The 26803-nt window shown below is 49.9% G+C and overlaps 1 protein-coding gene across 2 annotated transcripts in view; it reads left to right on the forward strand.

Annotated features, from left to right (window-relative positions):
* The first annotated feature begins 4347 nt into the window (after positions 1-4347).
* The window catches only part of HIF3A (hypoxia inducible factor 3 subunit alpha), a 37045-nt gene continuing 14589 nt past the window's right edge, over positions 4348-26803 (forward strand). The window contains exons 1-8 of one of the 2 annotated variants that reach the window (XM_004381596.1): positions 4348-4379; positions 11374-11564; positions 12874-13019; positions 16471-16555; positions 17050-17162; positions 17713-17909; positions 21518-21624; positions 21943-22090. In XM_004381596.1, coding sequence (XP_004381653.1) covers positions 4354-4379; positions 11374-11564; positions 12874-13019; positions 16471-16555; positions 17050-17162; positions 17713-17909; positions 21518-21624; positions 21943-22090 — 1013 coding nt within the window. In that variant the 5' untranslated portion in view covers positions 4348-4353. Of the gene's footprint in view, positions 4380-11104; positions 11196-11373; positions 11565-12873; positions 13020-16470; positions 16556-17049; positions 17163-17712; positions 17910-21517; positions 21625-21942; positions 22091-26803 lie in introns of those variants that run through there. The other variant, XM_004381597.1, reaches the window with a different exon arrangement.

Here is a 26803-nt window from a genome sequence, read left to right on the forward strand (position 1 = left end):
GGGCAGGGGGGTGATGGAAATAAGATCAGATCATGAGAGGTAGCTGTGAAGGGGTTAGGAGCTACTCCTCAAGCCTTGGGCAGCGAAAGGGGGTGAGTCACACAGAAGTGATGTCTGAGCTGAGGTTCAGGGGACACTGGCTTATTGGAACTGGGTGCCTGCAGAGTTCTGGATTTTTGTTGCTGTCCCTGTCCATCAGACAAGCATTTCTTCCCCAGTATTCCAAGGCATAGGAGGTGTATTGGTGGTTCCATGGTAGAATTCTCACCTTCCATGTAGAAGACCCGGGTTCTAGTCCTGGCCAGTGCACCTCATGTGTAGCCACCACCTGTCTGTCAGTGGGGGCTTGCATGTTGCTAGGATGCTGAACAGGTTTCAGCGGAGCTTCCCGACTAAGGACGGGAAAGAAAGACCTGGCTATCTACTTCTGAAAATCAGCCAATGAAAAACTTAAGGATCACAATGATCGAGTCTGAAACTGATCACAGGATGGCGCAGGACCTGGCAGTATTTTTTTCTGTTGTGCATGGGGTCACAATGAGTTGGGGGCTGACTCAATGACAGATAACAACATTATTGGATAAATAAATCAGACAGAAAGAGGGGGAGGAGAAGAGGAAAAGACTCCAACCCTCCTTGAAAATATGAAGTCTTATTTGCCCAAGACAGAACATACATTAAAATTTTTTTTCTCTTATCCCCACAACCAAATAATCAGCTAAATAATAATCAACTAAATAATCAATCAAGTAATGTCCAAACCATGCCCCTCTTGCCTCTTTAATATTTTTTGTAAGGCATTTGACTGTGTGGATCATAACAAATTATGGATAATGTTGTGGAGAATGGGAATTCCAGAACACTTAATTGTGCTCATGTGGAACCCGTACATAGATAAAGAGGCAGTCATTCGAAGAGAACAAGAAGATACTGCGTGGTTCAGAATTGGAAAAGATGTGTGGCAGGGTTGTATCCTCTCACCTTACTTATTCAATCTCTATGCTGAGCAAATAATTTGAGAAGCTGGACTATATGAAGTAGAATGTGGCATCAAGATTAGAGGAGGATTCATTAACGACCTTCAATATGCCGATGACACAACCTTGCTTGCTAGAAACGAAGATGACTTGAAGCACTTATTGATGAAAGTCAAAGACTACAACCTTCAGTATGGATTACACTTGAATGTGAAGAAAATGAAAATCCTCACAACTGAATTGATAAATAACATCATGATAAATGAAGAAGAAACTGAAGTCGTCAACAATTTCATTCCACTTGGATCAACAGTCAGTGTCAATGGAAGCAGGAGTCAAGAAATCCAGTGACGTATTGCATGGGGCTGCAAAAGATCTCTTTTAAAATTTTAAGAAGCAAAGGTATCATTTTGATGACTAAGTTTCGCTTGACCCAAGCTCTGGTCTTTTCAGTCTCCTCGTATGCATGTGGAAGCTGGACAATGAAAAGGAAGACAGAAGAATCGATACATTTGATTTGTGGTGGACTTCCAAAAGAATGATCAGTCTTAGAAGAGATACAACCAGAATGTTCCTTAGAGGCAAGAATGGCAAGACGTCAGCTTGCTTATTTTGGACACATCATAAGGAAAGAGCAATTGCTAGAAAAGAATATCATGTTTGGTAAAGCAGAAAGTCAGCAAAAATGAGGGAAACCCTCAATGAGATGGATTGACACCATGGCTGCAACAATGGACTCAAACATACTAATGATCATGAAGATGGCGCAGGACTGGGCAACGTTCAGTTCTGTTATACATGGTGTCCCCATGAGTAGAAGCTGACTCGTTGGTAACTAACAACAGCAATGACTAATGACATTGAGCATTCATGTGTTTTTTGACCATTTGTATTTCCTCTTTACAGAAATGTCTGTATAGTTTTAATTCAGTTTTCATGTTTGTTTAACAAGTGCTGGTTTTCCTCTAACACTGCTCAAAATACAGATCCTTCAGATTGTCTATCTGTTATGTAGCCTTCATCCCCATATCACTTGGTACTTCCTTTCCACTGGATCAGTCCTCCGCTCCCTCCACCCCTGTCCAAACCCTTCTGTTATACCCTCTGGAACTGTCATCATGTGGATAACAACCACGCCTTCTCCTCAGATTCCTTCCTGAACATTTCTTCTACTTTATATCGTTAACCTAAAGCCTGACCAGCCCCAAGGACACTGCTTCTCTTGCTTCTTGTTAGTTGCCGACAAGTAGACTTCGACCCATGGTGACCTTATGTAAATAGAACTAAACGTTGTCCAGTCCTGTGCCATCTTCATGATTATTGATATGTCTGAGTCTATCCTTGTGACTCTTGTGTCGATCCATCTCACTGGGGGTTTCCGTTTTTTTGCTGACCCTCTACGTTACCAGTCGTGATGTCCTTTTCTAGTGATTGGTCTTTCCTGATGAGGTGTCCAAAGTAAGCGAGCCAAAGTCTCATCATCCTCACTTCCAAGCTTCCCCTGCAGCCCTCTCTAATTCAGGCCTCTCATTATCTCACACTCCACATGCTTCCATACGGGGACTCAGGAGCTAACATCTCTGTTTATCAATATTCCTTTGGGTACAAGAAGGTGAAATCAACTCAAACTAATCCAAGGACAAAATAAATAAAACAATATTTAACCACAAAACCAGGGATAACAACAACAAAAAATCCATAATGGTTCATGTTAAAGTCCAATAATTAAATTGGAGTTTAGGTATGGCTCAATCCAGGCACCCAAATGCTGGCATCAGAGCTCTTTCCCAATCTTTCAGTTCTGCTTTTTTCTGTTTTGACCTTCATCTCAAGAAGCCTCTTCCCTCTTGGTGACGGGGTGACCACCATCAGCTCCAGGCTTACATCCCACCGGTTTGGCAACTCCACCAGAAATAAGTGAATCTGTTTACTGATGGGTGGAGCAAATGTCTCAGAGTTGATTCTCACTGGTCTAGGCTAGGTCACATGCCTTCCCTGAACCAATCACTGTAACCAGGGAAACAAAATTAACTGATTTGCTAGGTCTGATTCCTACACAGATCCCTGGAGCTGGGGCAGAGAGGGATCTGCCCAGCCTCATTCAAATTAAATAGACTGGGGAGAGCAGAGGTTCCTCAAAAGAAAACTGAGCCAGATACTGAGCCAGCAAAACCCACAGACTTCTGCTATAGTATCCTCTTCCCTGCTTAACGCTGGAGATTAGCACACAATTCATCCCCCCCCCGCTCCCATACTCTGTTCCTTATCCAATTGTAATCCTTTTGCCACTCCTTGGTGACCTTGTTTTAAAAAAAAAAAGTTGCCATCACGTCGACTTTGACTCATGGCGACCCCATGTGTGTCAGAGTAGAACTGTGCTCCACAGGGTTTTCAGTGACTGAGTTTTTGGAAGTAGATCGCCAGGCCTTTCTTCTGAGGAGCCTCTGGGTGGACTCCAACCGCCAACCTTTTAAACTTTTGCACTACCCAGGGGCTCTGGTAACCTTGTACCTCCCCCTTTTTACTTGAGTGGTAGAAAGATGCCATTTCTCTGCCCCTTTTTCAAGAGGGTGTGATCGAGTTTTACGTATTTATTTGACATAAGCTTGATCATCAATGAGAACATAATAAGGGAGTCAGAGAGACAAAGGTGTCAGGGTGGAGTGAGAGGGTTGAAGAAGGTGGGGCTGGGGCACAGAGGGAGCCCGACCAGAGGAACTGGGGCGAGGTAGGGCTGGAGGGAGGGGCTGGGGACTGAGGAGAAAGGGTGGCACACCGAAGGGAAAGACTGTGGAAATGGGGTGGGGTTAAGAGTTGGGGTATGGAGACGGGCCTTGAAGGGTCTCAGACGGATACGGAGGAGAGGACAGAGGAGACAGAACTGGGCAAGGGAGGAGGCTGGGAGACGGAAGAAGGTGAGACTGTAGGTTGGAGGGGCCCAACCGGGAGTAGGAAATAGAGGAGTAAAACGGGGGAGGCGGTCAGAGGATCGGGGCTCAGGTGTTAGGAACAGAGAGAACTGGGTGCGTTCAGAAGTGTTGGAACTTCGCAGTGAAGGCTGGGCCTGAAGGCCTTGCCAGCCGACCCTTGCGGGCGACACTACTGAGGAAGTCCGCGGCGAGGGGCGTGGTTGGGTGTGTGTGTGTGTTTTACGCTACACCCCCTCCTTACACACACACCCCTCTTGGCACTGCAAGCCTTCGCCTCTGGTCCCGCCCCCTTCTCGAGAGTGACGGAACCGTCGTCCAACCAGCGTCGCGGGCTGGGCACAGCTCAGCCAATTACACGACGAGGGGTGGAGCTGGGGAGTGGGCTCGCAGGGCTAGGGGAGGGGGCGAGGGGCCTCGAAGGGCTCAGCAGCGGCGACTGGCAAGCCATGGCGCTGGGGCTGCAGCGCGCAAGGTACCGGGGTCCCGGACCAGGGATGATGGGAATTGAAGGTCTCTTCTTCCAGGGACCCCTGAGCCGGGTGTGGGGGGTGGTGCGCGGGTGCAAGCCAAGGGCTCCCGGGGCCTGCGGCTGGAGCCACATCCTCGCCGCGAGCTCCACACTAGGGGACTTGCGAGGGTGGGGGTTTCCCCCAAGTCCCTGGCTGCCCCGTCCCTCCCGCCAGAGCAACTTCGGGGTGGTGATCGTCGGCTTCCTGCAGCCCCGGTGCGCTTCCCTGCCTGGTTGGGGTGAAATTCGAGGTCCCCACGGAAGTGGGGCCGGTTGAGTTTGACCAGTCCCCTAGTCTCAGCATTCTCCCTCCACATATTGTCCCCTCTGGCCTCGGAACCCCCCAAATCGACGTTGTTCTTTGCCACCAACTCCTTGGGATCCTAGGAGATATGGGACACCCCACCTGAGCCTTCCAAGGTATAGGGAATACCTTGGAATTGGGATTGGGCTCCTGAGATCAAGAAGAGGGGTCCCCTTTGATCTAAACCTCCCTGACACAGTCTCCCAAATCTTGGCTTCCCCTGAAAATGAACAGAGGGGTCCCCTTTCAGAGCTGTCTGGGATCCTTCTTGGGGCCCTTTTGTCTCCTTTTGAAAAGTAGGGTCACCCCCTTCAATAATAGGGAGACAACTGTGACCCATTTATCAAACTCTGGCCCATATCTCATCCTCCCCCCATCCTCACCCAAACTTTATTTCTGAAGCATAAATTGAAGGGACAGGGGAGCCCCATCCAAGCCTTATTTTGGGGAGACCTCACGGGGTTGGGGTGCTGTGCCTGATGCAGTGTGAGCCCCTGTGAGCTGTGATGGGAGCGGCCCCTCTGAAGTGCTCCGGCCAAGGGGCATTTCTGTATGCACCTCAAAGCAGGTGCAGATCTGCTGGAGCAGAGGGGAACCTGGGCCCTGGCTCCACTCCTAAGGGGGCCCTATCTGCCCCCGTTCGCAGGGGACCCTGGAACATGCCCCAGGACCTTGCTTTTCCCTGTCCAATCTGAGGCATCCAGCAAGCCTCACCCCCTTCCCTCCTCCCTGGCTTCACAGGGCTGATTGGATCCGTCTATACACCCATGTTTCTCACCCCCCAAGGTCTCCCCCCATCCCATTCTATTCTGGTTCCTGGCTCTGGGCCCACCAGGGAACTCCATCCCACCAGCTTCTGGGCCAGCAGTGGCCCCGCCCCTCCCGGCACCCCCTCCTGGCTGGGTGGGGGCCCCTCTTGGCTGAGCTGGGGCGCTCCCCCCTCCCCACCCAAGGCCAGCCCTTTCCTGTCGGGTCATCCCACCACCACGCACCACCCACTCACAACTCGCACCTGGATCCCAGCTGCGTCCCGTACCCTCCTGCGCCCCCAGGATGGCACCTCGGCTGAAAGGGGTCTGGGCAATGGTGAGTGGGCCCCCACACCCCTTCCTTCTTGCCCTTGTCTCGGGCTTGCTGCCATCCCACCCTGGGCAGGGATGTTCTTGGGGAGTCCCTGATGGGCACACTGCCCAGGGTGCCCACCTAGGGTTGAGAAGATTCTGGAAGAGATAGGGCCTTGAGGATTGGCACCCCACCGGATTTCCATGTCCTTGGTAATTAGCAGTCAGGGTCACAGAGACCCCCCCAACCCAGATCCCTTCTTGAACCTGCCCCTGGCCTCTCAGGCCACCTCTGGGCAGTGCCAAGAGGGGTCCCTGCCCAGATACAACCTAAGCTCCCCAAATCCCTTACTCTTTTTCGAGATCCTAAGACCCAGTTGTGTTTAGAAAATAGAGAGGCCCAGGAGCAGTCCTGAATGAGGGGTGGGGTCTCCCTACTTTCTCCATGCCTTTGCTCATGGGTGGCGAGTTCCTCAGGGCAAGGAAGATGTGAGTTTCTCCCCCTCCTGGCTGGGGGTGCCAGGCCCCAGCCCCCATTCCCAAACCTCAGCCTGGGGCCTCCAGGCCCTGGCCCCACCCCTGTTCTCGGCTGGAACACAGAGGAAGGGTGGCAGGATTCCAGCTGCACGTCCCGAGCTGGGCAGAGCGCCAGGGGGCTGGCCCAGGCCTGGGTTTGGGGCCAGCAGGGGAGACCGGCCAGCTGGGGAGATCCAGAGGCAGCAGGGGTGGGGCAAGGAGAGGGTCCAGAGCCACTGGACAAATGAAGGGCAGGGAAGTGGAGCTTTGGGTAGGCATGCCTGCCCACCAAGCCATGACCTTTAAGAACACAAGCCCCCAAGTCAGAGTTCAAATCCCAGCTCACCTGTTTGCTGGCTGTTGGTGGCCTTGTGCCAGTGACTGCCTCCCTGCGGCTCAGTTTCCTATCCTGGAAAATGAGGGTCCAACCTCCACACTCCCCCCACACTGCACAGTATCAAGATTGGGGGAACAGATATCTGGGAGGGACACCCAATAGGTGCGCAAGTCAGAAAGAGTTCAAGGCAGATGCAGATGGACCTGGTCTGAATGCTGCTTACAAGCTATGTGGTCTCAGGCATGTCACCTCTCTGGGCCTATTTCTTTATCAGGAAAATGCGGATGGTAATAACAGGTACATAGTTGGGCCGGGTACCTGGATTACTAGGTGTGCAATCTGGTGATGCCCCTGCTTGGAGCCTCCGCAGGGTTGTTGGAAGGATTTAATGGGATCTCAGGTGGTACAAACGGTTTGTACTTGACTGCTAACCAAGAGGCTGGCAGTTCGAACCCTCCCAGCAGTACCATGGAAGAAAAGCCCCAGTGATCTGCTTCTGTGAAGATTATAGCCAAGGAAACCCTATGGAGCAGTTCTACTGTGTAACACATGGGTCACCATGAGTCGGAATGGACTCCGTAACAACTAACAAGAACAACCTGTTATGACATTCAGTACGTTGAAGCTATTATTTCTATTGTCACTAGGCGCTCCTTGGCAACTCTATGGGGCAGTTCTACTCTGTCCTATAGGGTCACTAGGAGTCGGAATCAACTCGATGGCAACGGGTTTTATCACTGTTGTTATAACGTATGGTATCCACCCAAGGTACAAGTGTATAATGCATGTATGTGCTTGACACATGTACACTATGCCATGAGTTCCCACCAATGCCCATGGATTACCCCAGTACTCCAAAGGCTCGTAAGCCTGAGCCTTCCATCCCTGACGTAGGCAAAGGAAGCATAATAATAATATTTAACCTTTATATGTGATTATTGTTAGTTGCCATTGAGTCAACTACAGCTCATGGCGTCCTTATGTATAACAGAACAAAGCATTGCGCGGTCTTGTGCCATCTTCACGATCTTTGATATTCTTGAGTCTATTGTCACGGCCACTGTGTATTCTGAGTACCTTCCAGCCTAGTGGACTCATCTTCCGGCACTATATCGAACAATATCCTATAATCCATAGGGATTTCATTGGCTAATTTTCAGAAGTAGATCTCCAGGCCTTTCTTCCTAGTCTGTTTTAGTCTGGAGCTCTGCGGAAGCCTGTCCACTTTGGGTGGCCTTGCCGGTATTTGAAATACTGGTGGCATAGCTTCCAGCATCACAGCCACACACAAGCCACCACAGTACGACAAACTGATACTAATCGATTGTCATGCTCTAAGTCTTTGACGTATTTTCCCAAAACCAAACCCACTGCCATCGAGTTGATTCTGACTCATAGCAACCCTACAGGACAGAGTAGAACTGCCTCATAGAGTTTCCAAGGCTGCAATCTTTACGAAAGCAGACTGCCACATCTTTCTCCCGAGGAGCGGCTGGTAGGTTTAAACCACTGACCTTTCGGTTCACAGTTGAGCGATTAACTGCTGTGCCCCCAGGGCTCCTGTGACAGATTTTAACTCATTTAATCTGCAGAATAACCTCTGAGGTCTCGGGATGCTATTATCATGCCCATGGAGGTTGTGTAACTTGCCCAAAGTCATACAACGAATAGGTGGTGGAGTCGGGATTGAAACCCAGGCCTGAACCAGAGGAACTAGCCCCCACTTGGTGCAAATGGTAAAGCATTCAGCTAATAACTTAAATGTTGGTGGTTCACATCCACCCAGAGGAACCTCAGAAGAAAGCCCTGGCAATCTACTTCCAAAAAGTCAAAAGCCATTGAAAACCCTATGGAGTACAGTTCTACTCTGACACCCAGGAGGTCGCCATGAGTCGGAATTGATTTGAGGGTAACTGGCTTGGCTTGGCTTATTTAACCAAGGAAGGGCCAGGCTTCTGGGAAGGGAGCGAGAGGCCCACACTTCGCCTCCAAAGAACATTCAGAGGGAGCACAGGCTGGGAGCTGGAAGGAGGGTCCCACTGCTGCCCCCAGCTGGCTCCTTCCATGAAGGGAATAGCCCTGCCCCAGAGAGAGGATTACAGAGCCCAGCTGCCTGGGAGGTGGGGGGCTGGCCCCACCCCCATTCCTGTTCCCACTCCCTGTTCCCTCTCTTGGGGCCCCCTGAGCGGCGAGGCCCGCCCACCCCCACCCTCTGGGCAGGAAGACAAACACGGCTACAACAGAAAAGAACAGGACGAAATGTCCTTTTGGGCAGACAGGGCAGGACTGGAGGCCCCTGCCCTCCACCAGCTAGAAGGGAGGGGATGGGGCCATCCTGGAGCCTCACTCACTCCAACTCCCCCGCCCAGCCTGCCCCCTTCCGTGTCTCCCCCACCCTGTAGCACTAAGAGTTTTTTTTTTTTTCTTCTATAGCCAGACGGGAAAATCTCCTTCCCTCTCCCCCTTGTGCCTGGGGGTGGGGCTGCAGGTCTCATGCCTGGGGGTGGGGCTGGTGCCACCCCCAGAAATGGCCTCTGACTCTCCTATGGAGCCTCCCCTCCTAAAGGTTCTGCTTCCCTGCGCTGGGTCACAAGGAGGGGATTAGAGAAGAAACAAGGTTTTGTGATCTCACTACTCGGGTTCAAATCCCAGCTCTGCCAGTTACTGGCTCTGTGATTTCTTAGGCATGGAGGTTTAAAATGTTCCCTTTCTCGGGCTCTTCTGGGGATCGAGGGAGCATACTCAGGCAGAGCACTTAGCACATAAATGCTTAGACACATACATGCTTAGCAGATGATGTTGTCAGTTGCTGTCGAGTCAGTTCTGACTCATGGCAACCTCATATAGAACAGAATGAAAGAAACATTGCCCAGCCCTGCGCCATCTTCGTGATCATTGGTATGTCTTTCTCGATCCAAGAAGTAGGCGAGTCAAAGTCTCGGACAATATTCTATGAACCATAGGGTTTTCATTGGCTAGTTTTCAGAAGTACATTGCCAGGCCTTTCTTCCTAGTCTGTCTCGGTCTGGAAGCTCCGCTGAAACCTGTCCACCATGGATGACCTTGCTGGTATTTCAAATACCAGTGGCATCACTTCCAGCATTACAGCAACCCACAAGCCACCTCAGTATACCAGACTGACAGATGGCTGGTGGTAGCAAATTATAGGTGTTTATTAATAGCTTTAACAATATTATACCTTAAAAAAAAAAAAAAAAGAACTCTTTGCCATTGAGCCAACTTTTTGGTTAGCAGCCAATCTCTTAACCACTGTGTACCAGGGCTCCATGATACATATAAATAAGATTATATATAAACCCGTTGCCATTGAGTTGATTCTGACTCACAGCAAACCTATAAAACAGAGTAGAACTGCCCCATAGGGTTTCCAAAGAGCGCCCAGTGGATTCGAACTGTCAACCTTTTGGTTAGCAGCTATAGCTCTTAACCACTACTCCACCAGGGTTTCCCTGATGGCAACAGGTGTATGTAAATATATGCTTTAATTTTTTTATTCAAAAACTAAACTTTACAGACTTTGGATTCAGACAGATCTACAGTATAAATTTTAAGACTGGCAGAAGCAGGAAGTACTGGGACCTAGAGGCAAACCTAGGGCCACAGAGGCAGAGAAAATAATTTAAGAGTTCAGGTAGACCAGTGTTGGAAGCCTGGCTTTACTACTTATGGGCAAACACTGCACCTCTCTGTGCCTCGGTTTCCTCATCTGTTCAGTGGAGATAATGTTATCACCTTCTTTCTAGGGTTTCTTGAGCATTAAATGTGTTAGTGTAAGTTAGATGCTTGCCCTGGGAAGTGACTAAATAGTAAGAGCTGGAAACCACCACCAGTTGTCTTCAAGTCGATTCTGACTCATGGAGACCCCATGTGTGTCAGAGTAGACCTGTCCTCCCATAGGGTTTTCAAAAGCTCATTTCTCAGAAGTAGATTACCAGGACTTTCTTTCAAGGTGCCTCTGGGTAGACTCGAACTGCCAACCTTTTGAGTAGCAGCTGAGCGTATTAACTCTTTGCACCACCCAAGAGGCAGATATTTCTGACAAAAATGAAACCTATTCTTCCACCTTCAATTTTTCTCCACGTATACCCTGACAAATTCAGGTCTGTGACGTGGATTAAAAGGCAGGGGTGAGTGGTTAGCTGTTGGCTGGACAGAAACCTGGGGTTGGTTTGCTGTGTCACCCTGGGAAGGCCCTGCCCCTCTTGGGGACCCGGTTGGTGGGTTGTTGGACTTTGATGTGTTCGCCAAGATTCTGAAAACTCAGCTCAGCTGAGTGGGGAAAGGGCAGGGAGGGGACTCTGGGAGGCTGTAGGGCAGGGGGCCTGGGAAGCTGCAGGCATAGTCTTCATGCTCCCTTCCTCCCTGGCACTAGGCCAGCTCAGCCTGCCCCCCCCCCCCAGCAGGAGGCCTCTCTGTTCCCTAGACGTCCCTAGCCTGGGATATAAACAGCAGATAAGTCAGGGAGGGGACAGAGGGACTCTGGGCACGCCTCAGAGAGGAGCAAAGCGCTGAGAAGGCAGCATGGGCTGGCGCGGGGACAGGTAAGACCCTGGGCTAGGAGGGGCTCCCGAGCGAAACCCTCCCAGGTCCAGAGAGCGCCAGGAATTCGCCCGGGCCACAAAGCTAGGCCTTCGTGACCCAGGGCCCCATGTGGCAGCGCACCACGTGCTTGTCCCCGCCACCCCTTCCCTTCTGCCTGAACGCTGCGCTTGCCCGCAGGTCAAGCACCGAGCTGCGCAAGGAGAAATCCCGGGACGCGGCCCGGAGCCGGCGCAGCCAGGAGACCGAGGTGCTGTACCAGCTTGCGCACACGCTGCCCTTCGCTCGCGGGGTCAGCGCCCACCTAGACAAGGCCTCCATCATGCGCCTCACTATCAGCTACCTGCGTATGCACCGCCTCTGCGCTGCAGGTGAGCCTGGCCCTGGGAAACTGCGTCCCAAGAAAGCCCCGCCCCCGGGAGTTCCCAGCGCGGCGAAGCCCCGCCCTTGGGAAAACTACACTCCAGGGAGGCCCCGCCCCCGGGAAGCCAGATCCCGACAAGGCCCCGCCCCTTGATGATGTCTTCCTGGCTCCTTGCCACCTCCCTTGGAGTCCACTCCGCCGGCGAGACCCCGCCTCCTTCGAGTTCTGGGCCAGCCGGAGTCCAGTTCCCTGGGAAATCCCTCCTGTTTAGATGTCCGCCTCCGTAGGACTCTAAGGAATGGACGCCGATAAGCACCAAAGGCGCCTCAACCCACAGTAGCTGGTGCCCTGTGAGACCTTGGCTGGGTCTGTCCCTTTATAATAAATACTCCTGCGAGGCGCTACCTCCCATTCTTTTTCACTTGGGAGAGCCCCTCTGCCCTTTCTCCTTCCCGTCTCTTCCCCTTTTTCTATCCCCTGTTCTGTTAGAAACCATCCTCTTGGATCCCCCACCCAATTAAAGTTTCACTTTGCAGGAGCCTTTCCATCCCCCCCACCCCACACCCCTTGGTTTCCCAGGACTCTGAAAAGATTTGATTGTAGGGGAAGTTCAGTGATCTAATGGGGTCCTTCCCTATTAGAATTCCCTGCCTCGCAGAAGTTTACTTTTCTGGGAGGTTCTGGCCCTTTTAAATTTTGTCCACTGGGAGTTGTTGCTTCTTTAGAATTCTGACCCCCCGGGGAAGACCCAGAGACCCTGGGTGTCACAGACAGTTAAGCGCTCGATTACTAACCAAAAGCTTGGCAAACCCACATTGGAAGAAAGGCCTGGCGATCTGCTTCCGAAAGGTCACAGCCTTGAAAACCCTATGGAGTGCCGTTCTAATCTGCAACACATGGGGTTGCTATGAGTTGGAATCGGCTCAAAGGCTACTCTTTTTGGGGGGGAGTAGGGGGGTTTGGTTTGGGGAAGACCCAGCATTCCAAGAATTCTGAGCCCATGGGAGGCCTGCCGCCTTAGAATTTTGACCCCTGGGAGTTCCATTCTCTTAGAATTCTGTCCTCCTACAAGGCCCACCCCCTTAGAATTCTTTTCTCTTGGGAGACCCCACCTCCTTAGAATTCTGTCTTCCTGGGAGGTTCTGCTCTCTTAGAATTTCTTTCCTTGGTGGTCCTGCCTACTTCCTTCGGAGTCCAGGCCACTGGGATGTGTCCCCACTCACCTGGGGCACCTGTAGCTTCCTCTGAGGGAGGTGAGCCAGTGTGGGCCCGTGGCTGACTAGAACAATCCCCGGTGCCCCCTGCCCCGGCGCCAGGGGAGTGGAACCAGGTGGGAGCAGGGGGAGAAGCACTGGATGCCTGTTACCTGAAGGCCTTGGAGGGCTTCGTCATGGTGCTCACAGCTGAGGGAGACATGGCTTACCTGTCGGAGAATGTCAGCAAACATCTGGGCCTCAGTCAGGTGAGAGTTGTTGCCTGCTTTATACCTGGGCCTGTGCTGGGTGATGCTGGGAATACAGGGGTGACCAGGACAGCTCTGGCCCTGACTTCATGGGGCTCACAGTACAGAGGGGGGACAGACATGTCACCAAACAGAAAGATTCAGACTGGGCAGGGCTGTGGCAACCTATGGGGGGAGCGGGGACGGCAGATAATACGACCTTCCTGGAGGAAAAGCTGCAGCCTGAAGGAGTTAGCCAGGTAAAGGGGTGTGGGGAATGGATGGAACCAGTGAGGACTGGGAATGTACAAGGCAGAGGGAACAGATCTTGCAAAGGCCCAGAGGTGGGATAAAACAAAGCAGTTTGGTATAGAGACCAAAGTTTATTATTAGTGGTTACTAGGGGCAGGAGGAAGAAGGAAAGGAGGAAGTCATTGTTTAGGAAACATTAAGTTTCTGTTGATGGTGATGGAAATTTGGCAGCAGATACTGGTGATGGTTGTACAACATGATTTTTGTAATAGATATCACTAAATCGTACATGTGAAAAATGTTAAATCGGCAAATCTTGTGTTATATATATTTTTACAAAAATAAAAAAAGCATTTGGAGGAAATAAAGAAGTTTACCCTGGCTAGGTGCAGGATAAGGAGCCCTGGTGGTGCAATGGTTAAGCCCTCGGCTGCTAACTGAAAGGTGATCTGCTCCCATAAAGATTACAGCCTAGAAAACCCTATGGGCCAGTTCTATTCTGTCACATGGGGTCGCTATGAGTCACAATTGACTTGATGGCACCTGACAACAACAAGGTGCAAAATACAATTGGAGAAGTTGAGAGAAAAAGGGCTAGAGGGGTCAGCAGGGACCAGATAATTTAGGGCCCAATTAGCGGGTTTATCTCCAGGGCACTGGGGAACCATGGAAGGATTTTTAAGCAGGTGAGAGGTTGTGTCAGAGAGATGGAATCCAATTTACGTTTTTGAAGATCCCTCTAGCGGCCATATGGAGAAAGAACTGACGGGACTAAGACCAGAGGCGGGGAGACCAGCAAGGAAGTGAATTCAGGGAGTCAAGTGAGAGAAGAGAGGTGGGGGCAGAGGCCATGGGGGTGGGAAGACTTCCAACTCATCCTTTCAGCCAGCCCTATGAGACAGTTACCATTTGTCTTGGATTGAATTGTGTCCCCCAAAAATATGTGTCAACTTGGTTAGGCCATGATTCCCAGTGTTGTGTGGTTGTCCTCCATTTTGTGATTGATATAATTTTCCTACATGTTGTAAATCCTATTCTCTGCCTGTGGTTAATGAGGCAAGATTAGGTTATGTTGAAGAGGATTAGGGTGGGATATAACATCGTTGCTCAGGTCACATCCCTGATCCAATGTAAAGGGAGTTTCCCTGGGGTGTGGCCTGCACCACCTTTTATCTTACAACAGATGGAAGAGAGAAGGGAGCAGAGAGCCATGGGGACATCATACCACCAAGAAACAAGAGCCAGGAGAATAGCTTGTCCTTTGGACCTGGGCTCCCTGCACTGAGAAGCTCCTCAACTAGGGGAAGATTGATGACAAGGACCTTCCTCCAGAGCCGACAGTGGGAGAAAGCCTTTCCCTGGAGCTGGCACCCTGAATTTGAACTTCTAGCCTACTAGACTGTGGGAGTATAAACTTCTGTTTGCTAAAGCCATCCACTTGTGATATTTCTCTTACAGCAGCACTAGATAACTAAGATACCATGCTTTTTTCTGTTTCACATAAATGGGGTCTATCTTAGTCTTCTAGTGCTGCTGTAACAGAAATACCACAAATGGGTGGCTTTAACAAACAGAAATTTATTTTCTCACAGTTTAGGAGGCTAGAAGTCCAAATTCAGGGTGCCGGCTCTTGGCGAAGCCTTTCTATCTCTGTTGGCTCTGGAGGAAAGTCCTTGTCTCTTTCAGCTTCTGCTCCTGGGCGATCTTCATATGGCTTGGCATCTCTCTTCCCCTATCTCTGCTTCTCTTGCTTGCTTATTTAATCTCTTTTATGTCTCAAAAGAGATTGATTCAAGATACAGCCTACACTAATCCTGCCCCTCTAATATAACAAAGGCAGCTCACTCCTCAAATGGGATTATGACCAAAGGCATAGAGGTTAGGATGTACAACACATATTTTTGGGGGACACAGTTCAATCCCTAACAGGCTCCATAGTTGGTGTAGTTTCCCTGCCTCAACACCCCACTCCTGGTACCAATTTATCTATTAGTTTCAGCTCTGGGGCTCATAAAGGTGAATGTCTCAAGGTCACAAATCTAGGAAGTGGCAGAACGAGGATTCGAATCCAAGTACAAGAAGCATTGTCAGAAGAGGGCATCCTCGTTCTCTCCCCTACTCACAGTCGCTGGTGCCACCACCACCAGACTGTGAACTGATGTGGGTCCTTTTCCTCTGTGTCCACTGCTCTCAGCACCGGTCTCCTTTCATGAATTGAAAAGAGGAGTTGGGTCTTTGCTTTGTCAAAAAGACGTGATTTGAATGGGGTCTCATCTCAGGGCCTTAGCATTTGCTGTTCCCACTACCTGGATGGAGCAAACAGTTTGCTCTGGGCTACTAACCAAAAGGTTGGCGATTCAAATCCACCAGCAGTGCTGCAACAGAAAGGCCTGGCGATCTCCTTCTGTAAAGATTACAGCCAAGAAAACCCTATGGAGCTCAGTTCTATTCTGTAACACATGCGGTCTCCATGAGTCAGAATCAGCTCTATGGCAATGGGTTTGGTTTGTTTGGTTTTCTACCTGGAGCACTCTTGCTCCACAGAGCCACAAGGCCACCTCCCACTCTGTTCAGCTCTCAGTTTAAATGCCACCTCCTCAAAGAAGCTATCCCTGACCACTCTTCCTAAAATAGCACCCCTATCATTTCATTACCTGCTTTATACACGTTGTTGTGGTGGTTGTTAGTTGCTGTCGACTCAATTCCAACATGTGGTGACCCCAAGTGTTACAGAGTAGAACTGCTCCTTAGGGTTGTCTTGGCTGTCATCTTAACGGGAGCAATTTAGCAGGCCCTTCTTCCACAGTACCACTGGGTAAGTTTGAACCGCCCACCTTTAGGTTAGTAGTCCAGTGCAAACTGTGTGACCTAAGGCACAGTTTGCTTTATCTATATTATTTGTTATGTTATTATTATGCATATACATGTATTGTTTGAGTTTGGTTTGGTTTGTTATTGTCTGTCTCCCCTTCCTAGACAGGAACCTCTGCAAGGTGGAGATTTTGTCTATGTGGTCGCTGTATGGCCATCCCATTTAGAAGAGGGCTTGGCCCATAGTAGGTGCTGAATGAGTGTTGGTGAGTGAATGAATGAATGAGGAGACTAGTGAAGTCATCCAGGCTCTGAATCTGGGCAGGGGCATGAGGATGCGGAGGAGGAGATGATCAGAGGTCCTGATAAGAGCCTGTTCCCTCTAACACCTTCTCCACTCCCCTCACAGCTTGAGCTCATCGGACATAGTGTCTTTGATTTCATCCATCCCTGTGACCAAGAGGAGCTTCAGGATGCCCTGACCCCCAGGCAGAGTGAGTGCCCTGGAGGCCTTCTGTTGCCATTTTACAGATGAGGAAAGTGAGGCACCGCCCTTCCCGCAGCATATCCCCTCTTCCTCTGGAACACTGAACTGAGAGAAATGTGAAGGGGGAGGACACAGCCCTGCCCTGGGGTCCAACAGGACGTGGCCCTGCCCCGGGATTCTGAGGGGACATTGCCCTGCCTGGGGGTCTGAGGGGACGCAGCCCTGCCCTGGGGTCTGAGGGGACATAGCCCTACCCTGGGGTCTGAGGGGACATAGCCCTACCCTGGGGTCTGAGGGGACACGGCCCTGCCCTGGGGTCTGAGGGGACATGGCCCCGCCCTGAGGTCTGAGGGGACATGGCTCTGCCCTGGGGGACCTTCCCTGGTTCCAGGTCCCAGTTTTGGAGGTGAGGCTAGAGAGACTTTAGTGGCGGGGTGCTGGAGGGAACTGGGGCCTGCCCCCACTGCCAGGTAACTCACCCCCTCCTGTGGCCCTCCCCAGGCCTGTCCAAGAAGAAGCCAGAGGCTCCCACTGAGCGGTGCTTTTCCTTGCGCATGAAGAGCACCCTCACCAGCCGCGGGCGCACCCTCAACCTCAAAGCGGCCACCTGGAAGGTGGGCGGGGCCTGGGTGGAGAAGGACACGGGCGGAGGGCTGCTGGAGCTGAGCCTGAGTCCCTAAAGTCCTTGAGGGGGTCGGAACAGGAGTCACCTGGGTGGGGATCTGCAGACTCTCTCAGGCTGGGTCTAGTGGGTCCTAGGGCATCTAAGAGGTTGGGTGTCTATGGAGTTGGGGTCTGGGAAGTCCTTGTAATCTTTTCTTAGGCTGAATCTCTGTGGGCCTAGAGCTTGGGGTTCTCAGCCCCTGAGCCTAGGTTTCTATGGGGTTGGGGTCTGGGGGATCTTCAGCCCCTGAGCCTAGATCTCTATGGGGTTGGAATTTGGGGGTTGTCAGAGACCCCTGAGCCTGGCTTTCCATGGGGCTGGGGGCTGGGGTTCCTCAGAGTTCCATGAGCTAGGTCTCTGTAGCCCTCAGGGATTTCTTCTAGGCTCCCTATGGGGCCCACGGAGACCCATCTCCCGGCCCCATGGGTGTCCCAGGCCCAGTGATACACTGACAGAGGTGCCACAGGCTGCACCCTACTGAACGCCCCCCCAACCCCCAGGTGCTGCACTGCTCCGGGCACATGAGGGCCTACAAGCCCCCTGCACAGACGCCCCCCGACCTGGAGCCCCCCCTGCAGTGCCTGGTGCTCATCTGTGAGGCCATCCCCCACCCGGGCAGCCTGGAGCCCCCGCTGGGCCGGGGGGCCTTCCTCAGCCGCCACAGCCTGGACATGAAGTTTACCTACTGTGACGAGAGGTGGGCAGCAGCGGCTGCCCCCAGATACGTGCCCCAATTCACTGACTGTTCCTCATCCCCTTACCCCCGTGTGTTTCTCTCTCTCTGTCTGTCTCTCTGTGACTCCAGCTATCTCTGTCTGTCTCTCTCTGTGTCTCTCTCTGATTTTTTTTGTGGGTCTTCTGATCTTTAATTGTCCCTGTCTCTCTTTCTGAGGGTCTCCCTCCTTGTCCTTCTGTTGCTTTCCTTGAATGAAATCAATTTGTGTAAAGCCATTCATACAGTGCCCAACACACAGGAAGTACTCAAGAAACTGTCTTTATTAATTCTCCTTCTGTCCTTCCTATACTGGGTCGGATAGTTGCTATTGTTAGCTGCCATCAGGTGGGTCCCCAACTCATGGCAGCCCCATCCACAATGGAACAAAATGGACCATTGTGATCCACAGGGTTTTCATTGGCTGATTTTTGGAAGTCGATCACCAGGCCTTTCTTCCTAGTCCATCTTAGTCTGGAAGCTCCACTGAAACCTGTTCAGCATCACAGCAACACACGAGCCGCCACAGTCGGTTGGATGGTGGATGCACATGAGATGTACTGGCCAGGAATTGAAGCTGGGCTGGATAGTGTTGCCCCAAAATTCATGTCCTTCCCAGAACCTCACAAAGTGACCTTATTTGGAAATAATATTTGCAGATGTAATTCGTTGAGATGAGGTCCTACTGGAGTAGGACCTTAATCCAATGTGACTAGCATCCCTAGAAGAAGGGGAGAAGAGACACGGAGACACACACAGGGAAGATGGCCTTGGGATGACGTTGGCAAACGTTGGAGTGATGCTGTCATAAGCCAAGGAATGCCTGGGGCTACTAGAAACTAGAAGAGATCAGGGAAGATTCTCCCCTAGAGCCTCTGAAGGGAACACAGCCCTGCCAGCTCTTTGATTTCAGACTTCCGGTCTCCAGAACTGTGAGACAATAAATTTCTGTTGTTTTAAGCCACCCAGTTTGTGGTACTTTGTGATGGCAGCTCTAGGAAGTGAATGCACTTCCCTTTCCTTCTTTTATCTCTTTCTCTTCCCTCTGTCCTTCTTTCCCTTCCTTCTTCCCTTAATTTTTCTACGTCTTCCCTCTTTCTGTCACTGTGGAGTGGTGCTTAGGAACGGTGGCTCTGGCCGAATTCAGACTACTTGAGTTTAAATCCTTGACGAGGTGACTTCTCTTCCCCGTGCCTCACTCTCCTCAGCTGTCTTATGGGAATAATAATTGAACCTTCCTTATCCAGCCGTTCTGAGCACTCAGTGAGTTGGCCAGCACAGAGTACTATGTTGTTGTTGTTAGGTGCCGTTGAGTTGGTTCCGACTCACAGCGACCCGGTGCACCACAGAACGAAACACTGCCTGGTCCTGCGCCATGCTCACAATCCTTGTTATGCTTGAGCCCATTGTTGCAGCCACTGGGTCAATCCATCTCCTTGAGGATCTTCCCTCTTTTTCGCTTACACTCTACTCTACCAAGCACGATGTCCTTCTCCAGGGAGGATCCCTCCCGACAACATGTCCAAAGTATGTGAGACGAAGTCTCGCCATCCTCGCTTCTAAGGAGCATTCTGGTTGTACTTCTTCCAAGACAGAGTTGTTTGTTCTTCCGGCAGTCCATGGTATAGTCAATATTCTCATAGAGTGCTATAGAAGTGTGTTTGTTTAATCATCATCATTATTTTTTATTTCTTTCCATTCTTTCTCCTTCTCTGATTTTTCTTTCTCCTCTTCCTTCCCCCCTATTTTTTCACTTTCTCTCTCTCTCTTTCACCCTTATCTTTTTTTTCTCTTGCCTTCTCTCCCTCTTGTATTAGCTTCCTGTTGCTGCTGTATAGTGACATCACTAGGGGTGGTGTCACCCCGTGTGGTAACTCATGATGTCACCCCCCGATGCTAATTACCACAATATTGTAGCTAAAACACCAGAAAAATTAACAAAATCAGTGACCATAAAAACACCGGCAGCAACGAAGAGAACAGCCCGTGCTTGTAGCGCATGCGGACAAAACCACATGATCTGAAGCGTCATTGCAATTGGCTAATAATGACAGCTCTGACTGGGGGCATGAGAAGGTTCAAAAAGTAAATTAGCATAGAGTTTTAGCCTTGTAGGTATATTGATACACATAGGCTGGGCTTATGAAAAATTTTTTGTTGTTATAACTAACCACAGGGATGTTTTCATAAAAAATAATAATAAATTTATGCTGAAACTGCACAAAAATTTTACAGACAGTCATTTTGGTGTCACCCCCTCTGACAGTGTCACTCAGTGTGGTCTGCACCCTCTGCAGTCCCCCTAGTGATGCCACTGCTGCTGTTTAACAAATTATCAAACAATACAGATTCACTATCTCACAGCTCTGGAGGTCAGAAGTCTGAAACTAAAAAACAAACAAACTCATTGCTATTGAGTCGATTCTGACTCCAAGCAACCCTATAGGACAGAGTAGAACTGCCCCGTAGGGTTTCCAAGGAGCCACTGGTGGATTTGAACTGCCAACCTTTTGGTTAGCAGCCGTAGCTCACCATAGCTCTTAACCACTGCACCACCAGGGCTCCCAGAAGTCTGAGAAGAATCTTAAAAAAGAACAAAAACCAAACCTGTTGCTGTGGAGTCGATTATGACTCATGGCAACCCCCCATGTGGTGCCTGGGTGGTGCTAACAGTTTGCACTTGACTGCTAACCTAAAGCTTGGCAGTTCAAATCCACCCAGCAGTGCCTCGGAAGAAAGGCCTGACAATCTACTTCCGTAAAGATTACAGCCAGGAAAACCCTATGGAGCTCAGTTCTGCACGGTAACACACGGAATCTTCATAAAGTGAGCTTTATGGGGCTGAAATCAAGGTGTTGACAGGGAAGGTTCCTTCTGGAGGCTCTAGGGGAGAATCCATTTCATTGCCTTTTGCAGCTTCTAGAAGCTGCCTACATTCCTTGGCTGGTGGCCCCTTCCTCCATCTTTAGAGTGCATCACTCCAACCTCTGCTTCTGCCGTCACATCTTCTCTGACTCTGACCTTCCTGCCTCCCTCTTATAAGGACCCTTTGTGATTACACGGGGACCAACTGGCTAATCCAGGATCACCTCCACATCTCAACATCCTTCATCACATCTGCAAAGTCCCTTTTGTTATATAAGGTGACATATTCATAGGTTCTGAGGATTAGGATGTGGACATCTTGGGGGACCATTATTCAACCTACCACATCTCTCTTTTACTATTTCTCACTCTCTCCCTTTCTCTTCTTCATAATCCTGTCTTTCTCCATCTTGCTGGCTTCATCCCTGTGTCCCCTGTCCTTCTCTCTCCCCACCACCCCACCCCAGCCAGCTGAATTCTGGCCTGACCAGGCTCCGTGCACCCAGGGACGGATTACCCAATAAGCAAGGTACGCACGGGCTTAGTTGTACTTACTTACTAATTTATAATGCACAATTTCACTTGTTTTTCACCACGTTTGATGTGAAATTGTGCACTATAGATTAGTAAGTAAACACAATTAAGCCCGTGCGTACCTTGCTTACTGTAAACCCGTTTGTACATACTCCTTACTGGCTAATCTGCCCCTGTGTGCACCCTACCCCCAGGATTGCCGAGGTCGCTGGCTACAGCCCTGAGGACCTGATTGGATGTTCTGCCTACAAGTACATCCACGCCCTGGACTCCGACGCGGTCAGCAAGAGCATCCAGACCTGTGCGTGTGCCCTTCCCCAGGCCTGAGCCCCCAGCCTGACCCCAAACCCAGCCCCTAGCTCCCCAGGGAGCCTCCCCCGACCCAACACCAGCTCCCCAGCTCCCACATCCCAGGAGCCTCCCCTCCACACACACAAGCTCCCCAAACTCCAAGGCACCTTCTCTTCCCCAACCCATGCCAACATTAGCTCCCTCTTCTGCAAACTCCAAGGAACCTTCTCCGCCCTGGCCCCCTCATAGCCAACTACCGGCTCCTAGACCCTTCCCCTCCCCAGTTGTCCCTTCTGCGACCCTCATCCCTCTCTATCCCCCTTCCCAGTGCTGAGCAAGGGCCAGGCAGTAACGGGACAATATCGCTTCCTGGCCCGGAGTGGTGGCTACCTGTGGACCCAGACCCAAGCCACTGTGGTGTCAGGGGGCCGGGGCCCCCAGTCTGAGAGTATTGTCTGCATCCACTTCCTGATCAGGTAAGCAAGAGGAAGTGGGATGGTTGAGTGTGTGGGTCTGGTCTACATGTATGTGGACAGGTATCGGGTGTGCACACGAGTGTGCATGTGTATCATGCATAAGTGTAGCCTCCAGGCCAGGGTCAACCTACTGTGAGTCAAACCCCAGCTCTGCAACTTACTTGCGGTGTGAGCTGACGCCTGCTTGGCCCCCCTTCTCACTCCCTCTCCGAACTACCCTGGCTTCCTCAGTGTTCTTGGAACAGGCCAGACTCTTTCCTGCCTCAGGGCCTTTGCATATGCAGTTTCCTCTACCCAGAATGCTTTTCTTCCCTTCTCCCCTTTCTCCTGAGTTATGCCCACTTACTCTTCTGTTGTCTGCGTGACATCTCTTCCTGAGAGAACCTTTACCTGAACCCCCACACTAGGTCAGGTCTCCCATTTTTGCTCCTAGTATACTGTACTTTTGCCCCAAACTCGTTGCCATCGAGTCGATTCCGACTCATAGCGACCCTATAGGACAGAGTAGAACTGCCCTATAGGGTTTCCAAGGAGCAGCTGGTAGATTCAAACTGCTGACCTTTTGGTTAGCAGCCGAGCTCTTAACCGCTGCCCTATCAGTGCTCCTCTTTTGCCCCAGAACACTTAAAACCATTTGTAAGTATTTATTTGTGTGTTCAACGAGGCCTCCCTGATTACGCTTTTCAAAATTGCAAAATTTTCAAAATTCCCCTTCTCTTACTTTTCAGTATCTGAGTCTCTGGATAGTGCAAATAGTTAAGCGCTGGGCTACCAAAACCAAAAGTTTGGTGGTTCAAACCCACCTAGGGGCACCTCAGAAGAAAGGTCTGGTGATCTTCTTCTGAAAGTTCACAGCCATGAAAACCTTATGGTGCATAATTCTACTCTGACACACATGGGGTCACCACGAGTCAGAATCGATTCAACAGCAACTGGTGCGGTTTGTATGTGTGTTTATTTTTTTTCCACTCTCTAACCCAGCTCTGTCCAATAAAGTGTGATGCAAGCCACAGATGTCATTTTGAATTTCCTAGCCGCCACGTTAAAAAAGTAAAAAGTTGAAAATAATGTTAATAACATGTTTTATTTTATCCAGCATATCCAAACATGATCATTTCAACATGTAATCAATATAAAAATTATTAGTGAGATATTTTAGATTCTTTTTTTCATACTCACTCTTTGAAATCTAGCGTGTACCTTACACTTAAACGGCAGATCTCAATTCAGACTAGCCACATTTCATCTGCTCCAAAGCCACCTGGGGCAAGTGAATGTTGTATTGAATGATGCAGGTCTGACATTATCTGTTTATCAGTCTGTCGGGGGCAGCGGCGGCTCAGTGGTAGAATTCTCACCTTCCATGTGGGAGACCCGGGTTTGATTCCCGGCCAATGCACCTCATGTGCACCCACCACCCATCTGTCAGTGGAGGCTTTTGTGTTGCTGTGATGCTGAACAGGTTTCAGTGGAGCTTCCAGACTAAATAGACTAGGAAGAAAGGCCTGGCGATCTACTTCCAAAAATCAGCCAATGAAAACCATACAGATCACAGCGGTCTGGATCATTCCACTGTGTATGGGGTCAACATGAATCAGGGACCAATTTGATGGCAGCCAACAGCAACTGTCTGCCTTCCTTCCTTCCTTCCTGTCTATCTACCCACCTACCTATCTGTAAAAGATACTCTATATCTTTATGTATCCTAAATAATAATGTATTTATCCTAAATAATAGTGTATTTAGGATAAATAAAGATATATCTAGTTAAAATAAAGATACACAGTATGTTTTGTAACTTGTTGTTGTTGGGTGCTGTCGAGTCAATTCTGACTCATAGTGACCCTGTGTATAACAGAACAAAACACTGCTTGGTCCTGCGCCATCCTCACAATTGTTGCTATGTTGGAGCCCATTGCTGCAGCCGCTGTGTCAGTCCATCTCGTTGAGGATCTTCCTCTTTTTTGCTGACCCTCTACTTTACCAAGCATTTTTGTAACTAGATAGATACACTTAACATGAAAATAATATATTTTATGTAAGACCTGTCTTCTCCCACAATCATTCAAGGCCCATGAGGGCAGAGAATTTTTTTTTTTTTAATTGTACTTTGGATGAAAGTTTACACCTCAAGTTAATCTCTCATACAAAATTTTATACATATATTGTCATGTGACACTAGTTGCAATCCCTACCGTGTGACAGCACACTCCCCCTTTCCACCCCAGGTTTCCCTTGTCCATCCAACCAGCTCCTGACCCTTCCTACCTTCTCATCCCACCTCCAGACAGGGGCTGCCCATTTGGTCTCATGTATCTGCTTGAACTAAGAAGCACACTCTTGAAGAATATTATTTTATGTTTTATAGTCCGGTCTAACCTTTGTCTGAAGAGTGGTCTTCAGGAATGGTTTTAGTTTTGGGTTAACAGAGCGTCCAGGGGCCATGGCTTCGGGGTTCCTCCGGTCTCAGTCAGACCATTAAGTCTGGTTTTTATGTGATTTTGAGTTCTGTTCCACACTTTTCTCCTGGTCCGTCAGAGACGCCCTGTTGTCTGCCCTGTCAGGGCGGTCATTGATGGTAGCCGGGCACCATCTAGTTCTTCTGGCCTCAGGCTGATGGAGTCTCTGGTTTATGTGGCCCTTTTGTCTCTTGGGCTAATATGAGGGCAGAGAATTTTGCTCGTCTCACTGCTGAATTCCAAGTTCCTAGAATACCGTCTGACACACAGTAGGTGCTCAATAAACCTTTGGTTAGAGAAAAATGAATAATGTTCTTATCTGCCTTCCTGCTAGCCTGAACTCTGCAAGGGCAAGGCCTAGGCCTGTCTTGTTCACCTTTGTCTCCAGTGCTCAGCCCGGTGTCTGGCTTATAGTCAGTGCTCCATAAACAATAACAAACAAGTACATAAACAATAGCAACAAACACGTACATAGCGCTCACTTCCTGCCAGGTGGAGTTCTAAGCACGCTATACATTAACTCATTTAGTCTTCATAACAACCCGAGAGGAGGTGCTATTATTATTCACTGTTGTTGCTGTTAGTTGCCATGGAGTAGCTCCAACTCATGGCGACCTTGTGTCTAACAGAACATTCTTGATCCTGCACCATCTTCGTGATCGTTGGTATATTTGAGTCCACTACTGCAGCTGGGGAGCCCTGGTGGCGCAGTGCTTAAGAGCTACGGTGTGCTACGGCTGCTAACCAAAGGGTCAGCAGTTCAAATCCACCAGCCCTCCTTGGAAACCCTATGGGGCAGTTCTGTTCTGTCCTGTAGGGTCACTATGAGTCAGAATCGCCTCGATGGCAACAGGTAATTGCACCTGTTATGTCAGTCATCTCATTGATGGTCTCCCTCGTTTGCGCTGACCCTCCGCTTTACCAAACAGGATGTCTATTTCTAGCCATGTGTCTTTCCTGATGACGTGTCCAAAGTAAGCAAGTCGAAGTCTTGGCATCTTCACCTCTAAGGAACATTCTGGTTGTATTTCTTCTAAGACTGATTTGTTCATTCTTCTGGCAGTCCATGGTATATTTAATATTCTTCACCACACAGTCTGAGTGCGTCAGTTCTTCCGTCTTCCTTTTTTGTTGTCCAGCTTTCACATGCATGTGAGGCGATTGAAAAGACCATGGCTTGAGTCCGATGTACCTTAGTCCTCAAAGTGACATCTTCGCTTTTTAACACTTTAAAGAGGTCTTTTGCAGTGGATTTGCCCAATGCAATATGTCCTTCTTTACAGATGAGGAAAATGGAGCCCAGAGAGGTGCACTCACTTATTTGAGGTCACACAGCTTGTAAGCAGCAGAGCTGGGATTTGAATCCAAGCTGCTGGCTGTAGAATCCTTGCTCTTAACCACCATGCATACCGCTCGTCTAGCTAGTGTTTGCGGAATGAATGAAGGAGTGAGCTCCATGTGATGGGTGTGCTTGTGTTTTGCAGGGGGATGGGGGTGGCTTCAATCCAGCCTAAATTAAGATGTTTCCGGTCCATGAGGGACTTGGTGAGGGTGAGGAGGGGTCATAGCTTCTTTAGCACTCAGCTGCTTAACTGAAGTCTGTGGTTCAAACCCACCAGCTGCTCCGCGGGAGAAAGATGTGGCAGTCTGCTTCTGTAAAGGTTTACAGACTTGGAAACCCCATGGGGCAGTTCTACTCTGTCCTACAGGGTCAGTATGAGTTGGAATTGACTCATGGCAAAGGGTTTGGTTTGGGAGCCCCAGGTCCTCCCACATACCTTCCTGTGTGGTGTTATGCAAATGAGATGCAAACGAGGGCCTGGTCCTCAGCCCCAGACCAATTCCCCAGTCACTAATTTACCCTTCAAACATCAGGATTGTCTCTGCAGCTACAGGCTGGGGGCGGGAGATGCGGGGGACATCAGAAGGGTGTATTTATAAATCTGTCCCCTTGCATGTGAAAAATGTCTATGAATAGAGGCTTCATAAATATCATCTTATTCATAAAAATATGCCTCTGTCAATTCTTACATGGTAACATAAATCAAGAATATATTGAAAATACATTCTTCATCAATACGTTTATAAGGCTATGTTCTTAAGTAAATATCTATAAAAAGAACAGTTCTTTTGCCTTTCATTCTCCTTCCCCTCTGCCCCTCGGTCCCCCGCCCCTGCTCTTCCCCTCAGTCTCCCCTCTCTGCCCTTCAGTCCCCCTCCTCCCTGCCTCTCAGTGTCCCCTCTCTGCCTCTCC

This window comes from Trichechus manatus, unplaced genomic scaffold (genome assembly GCF_000243295.1).
Source record: "Trichechus manatus latirostris isolate Lorelei unplaced genomic scaffold, TriManLat1.0 scaffold00087, whole genome shotgun sequence".
Taxonomy (NCBI): domain Eukaryota; kingdom Metazoa; phylum Chordata; class Mammalia; order Sirenia; family Trichechidae; genus Trichechus; species Trichechus manatus.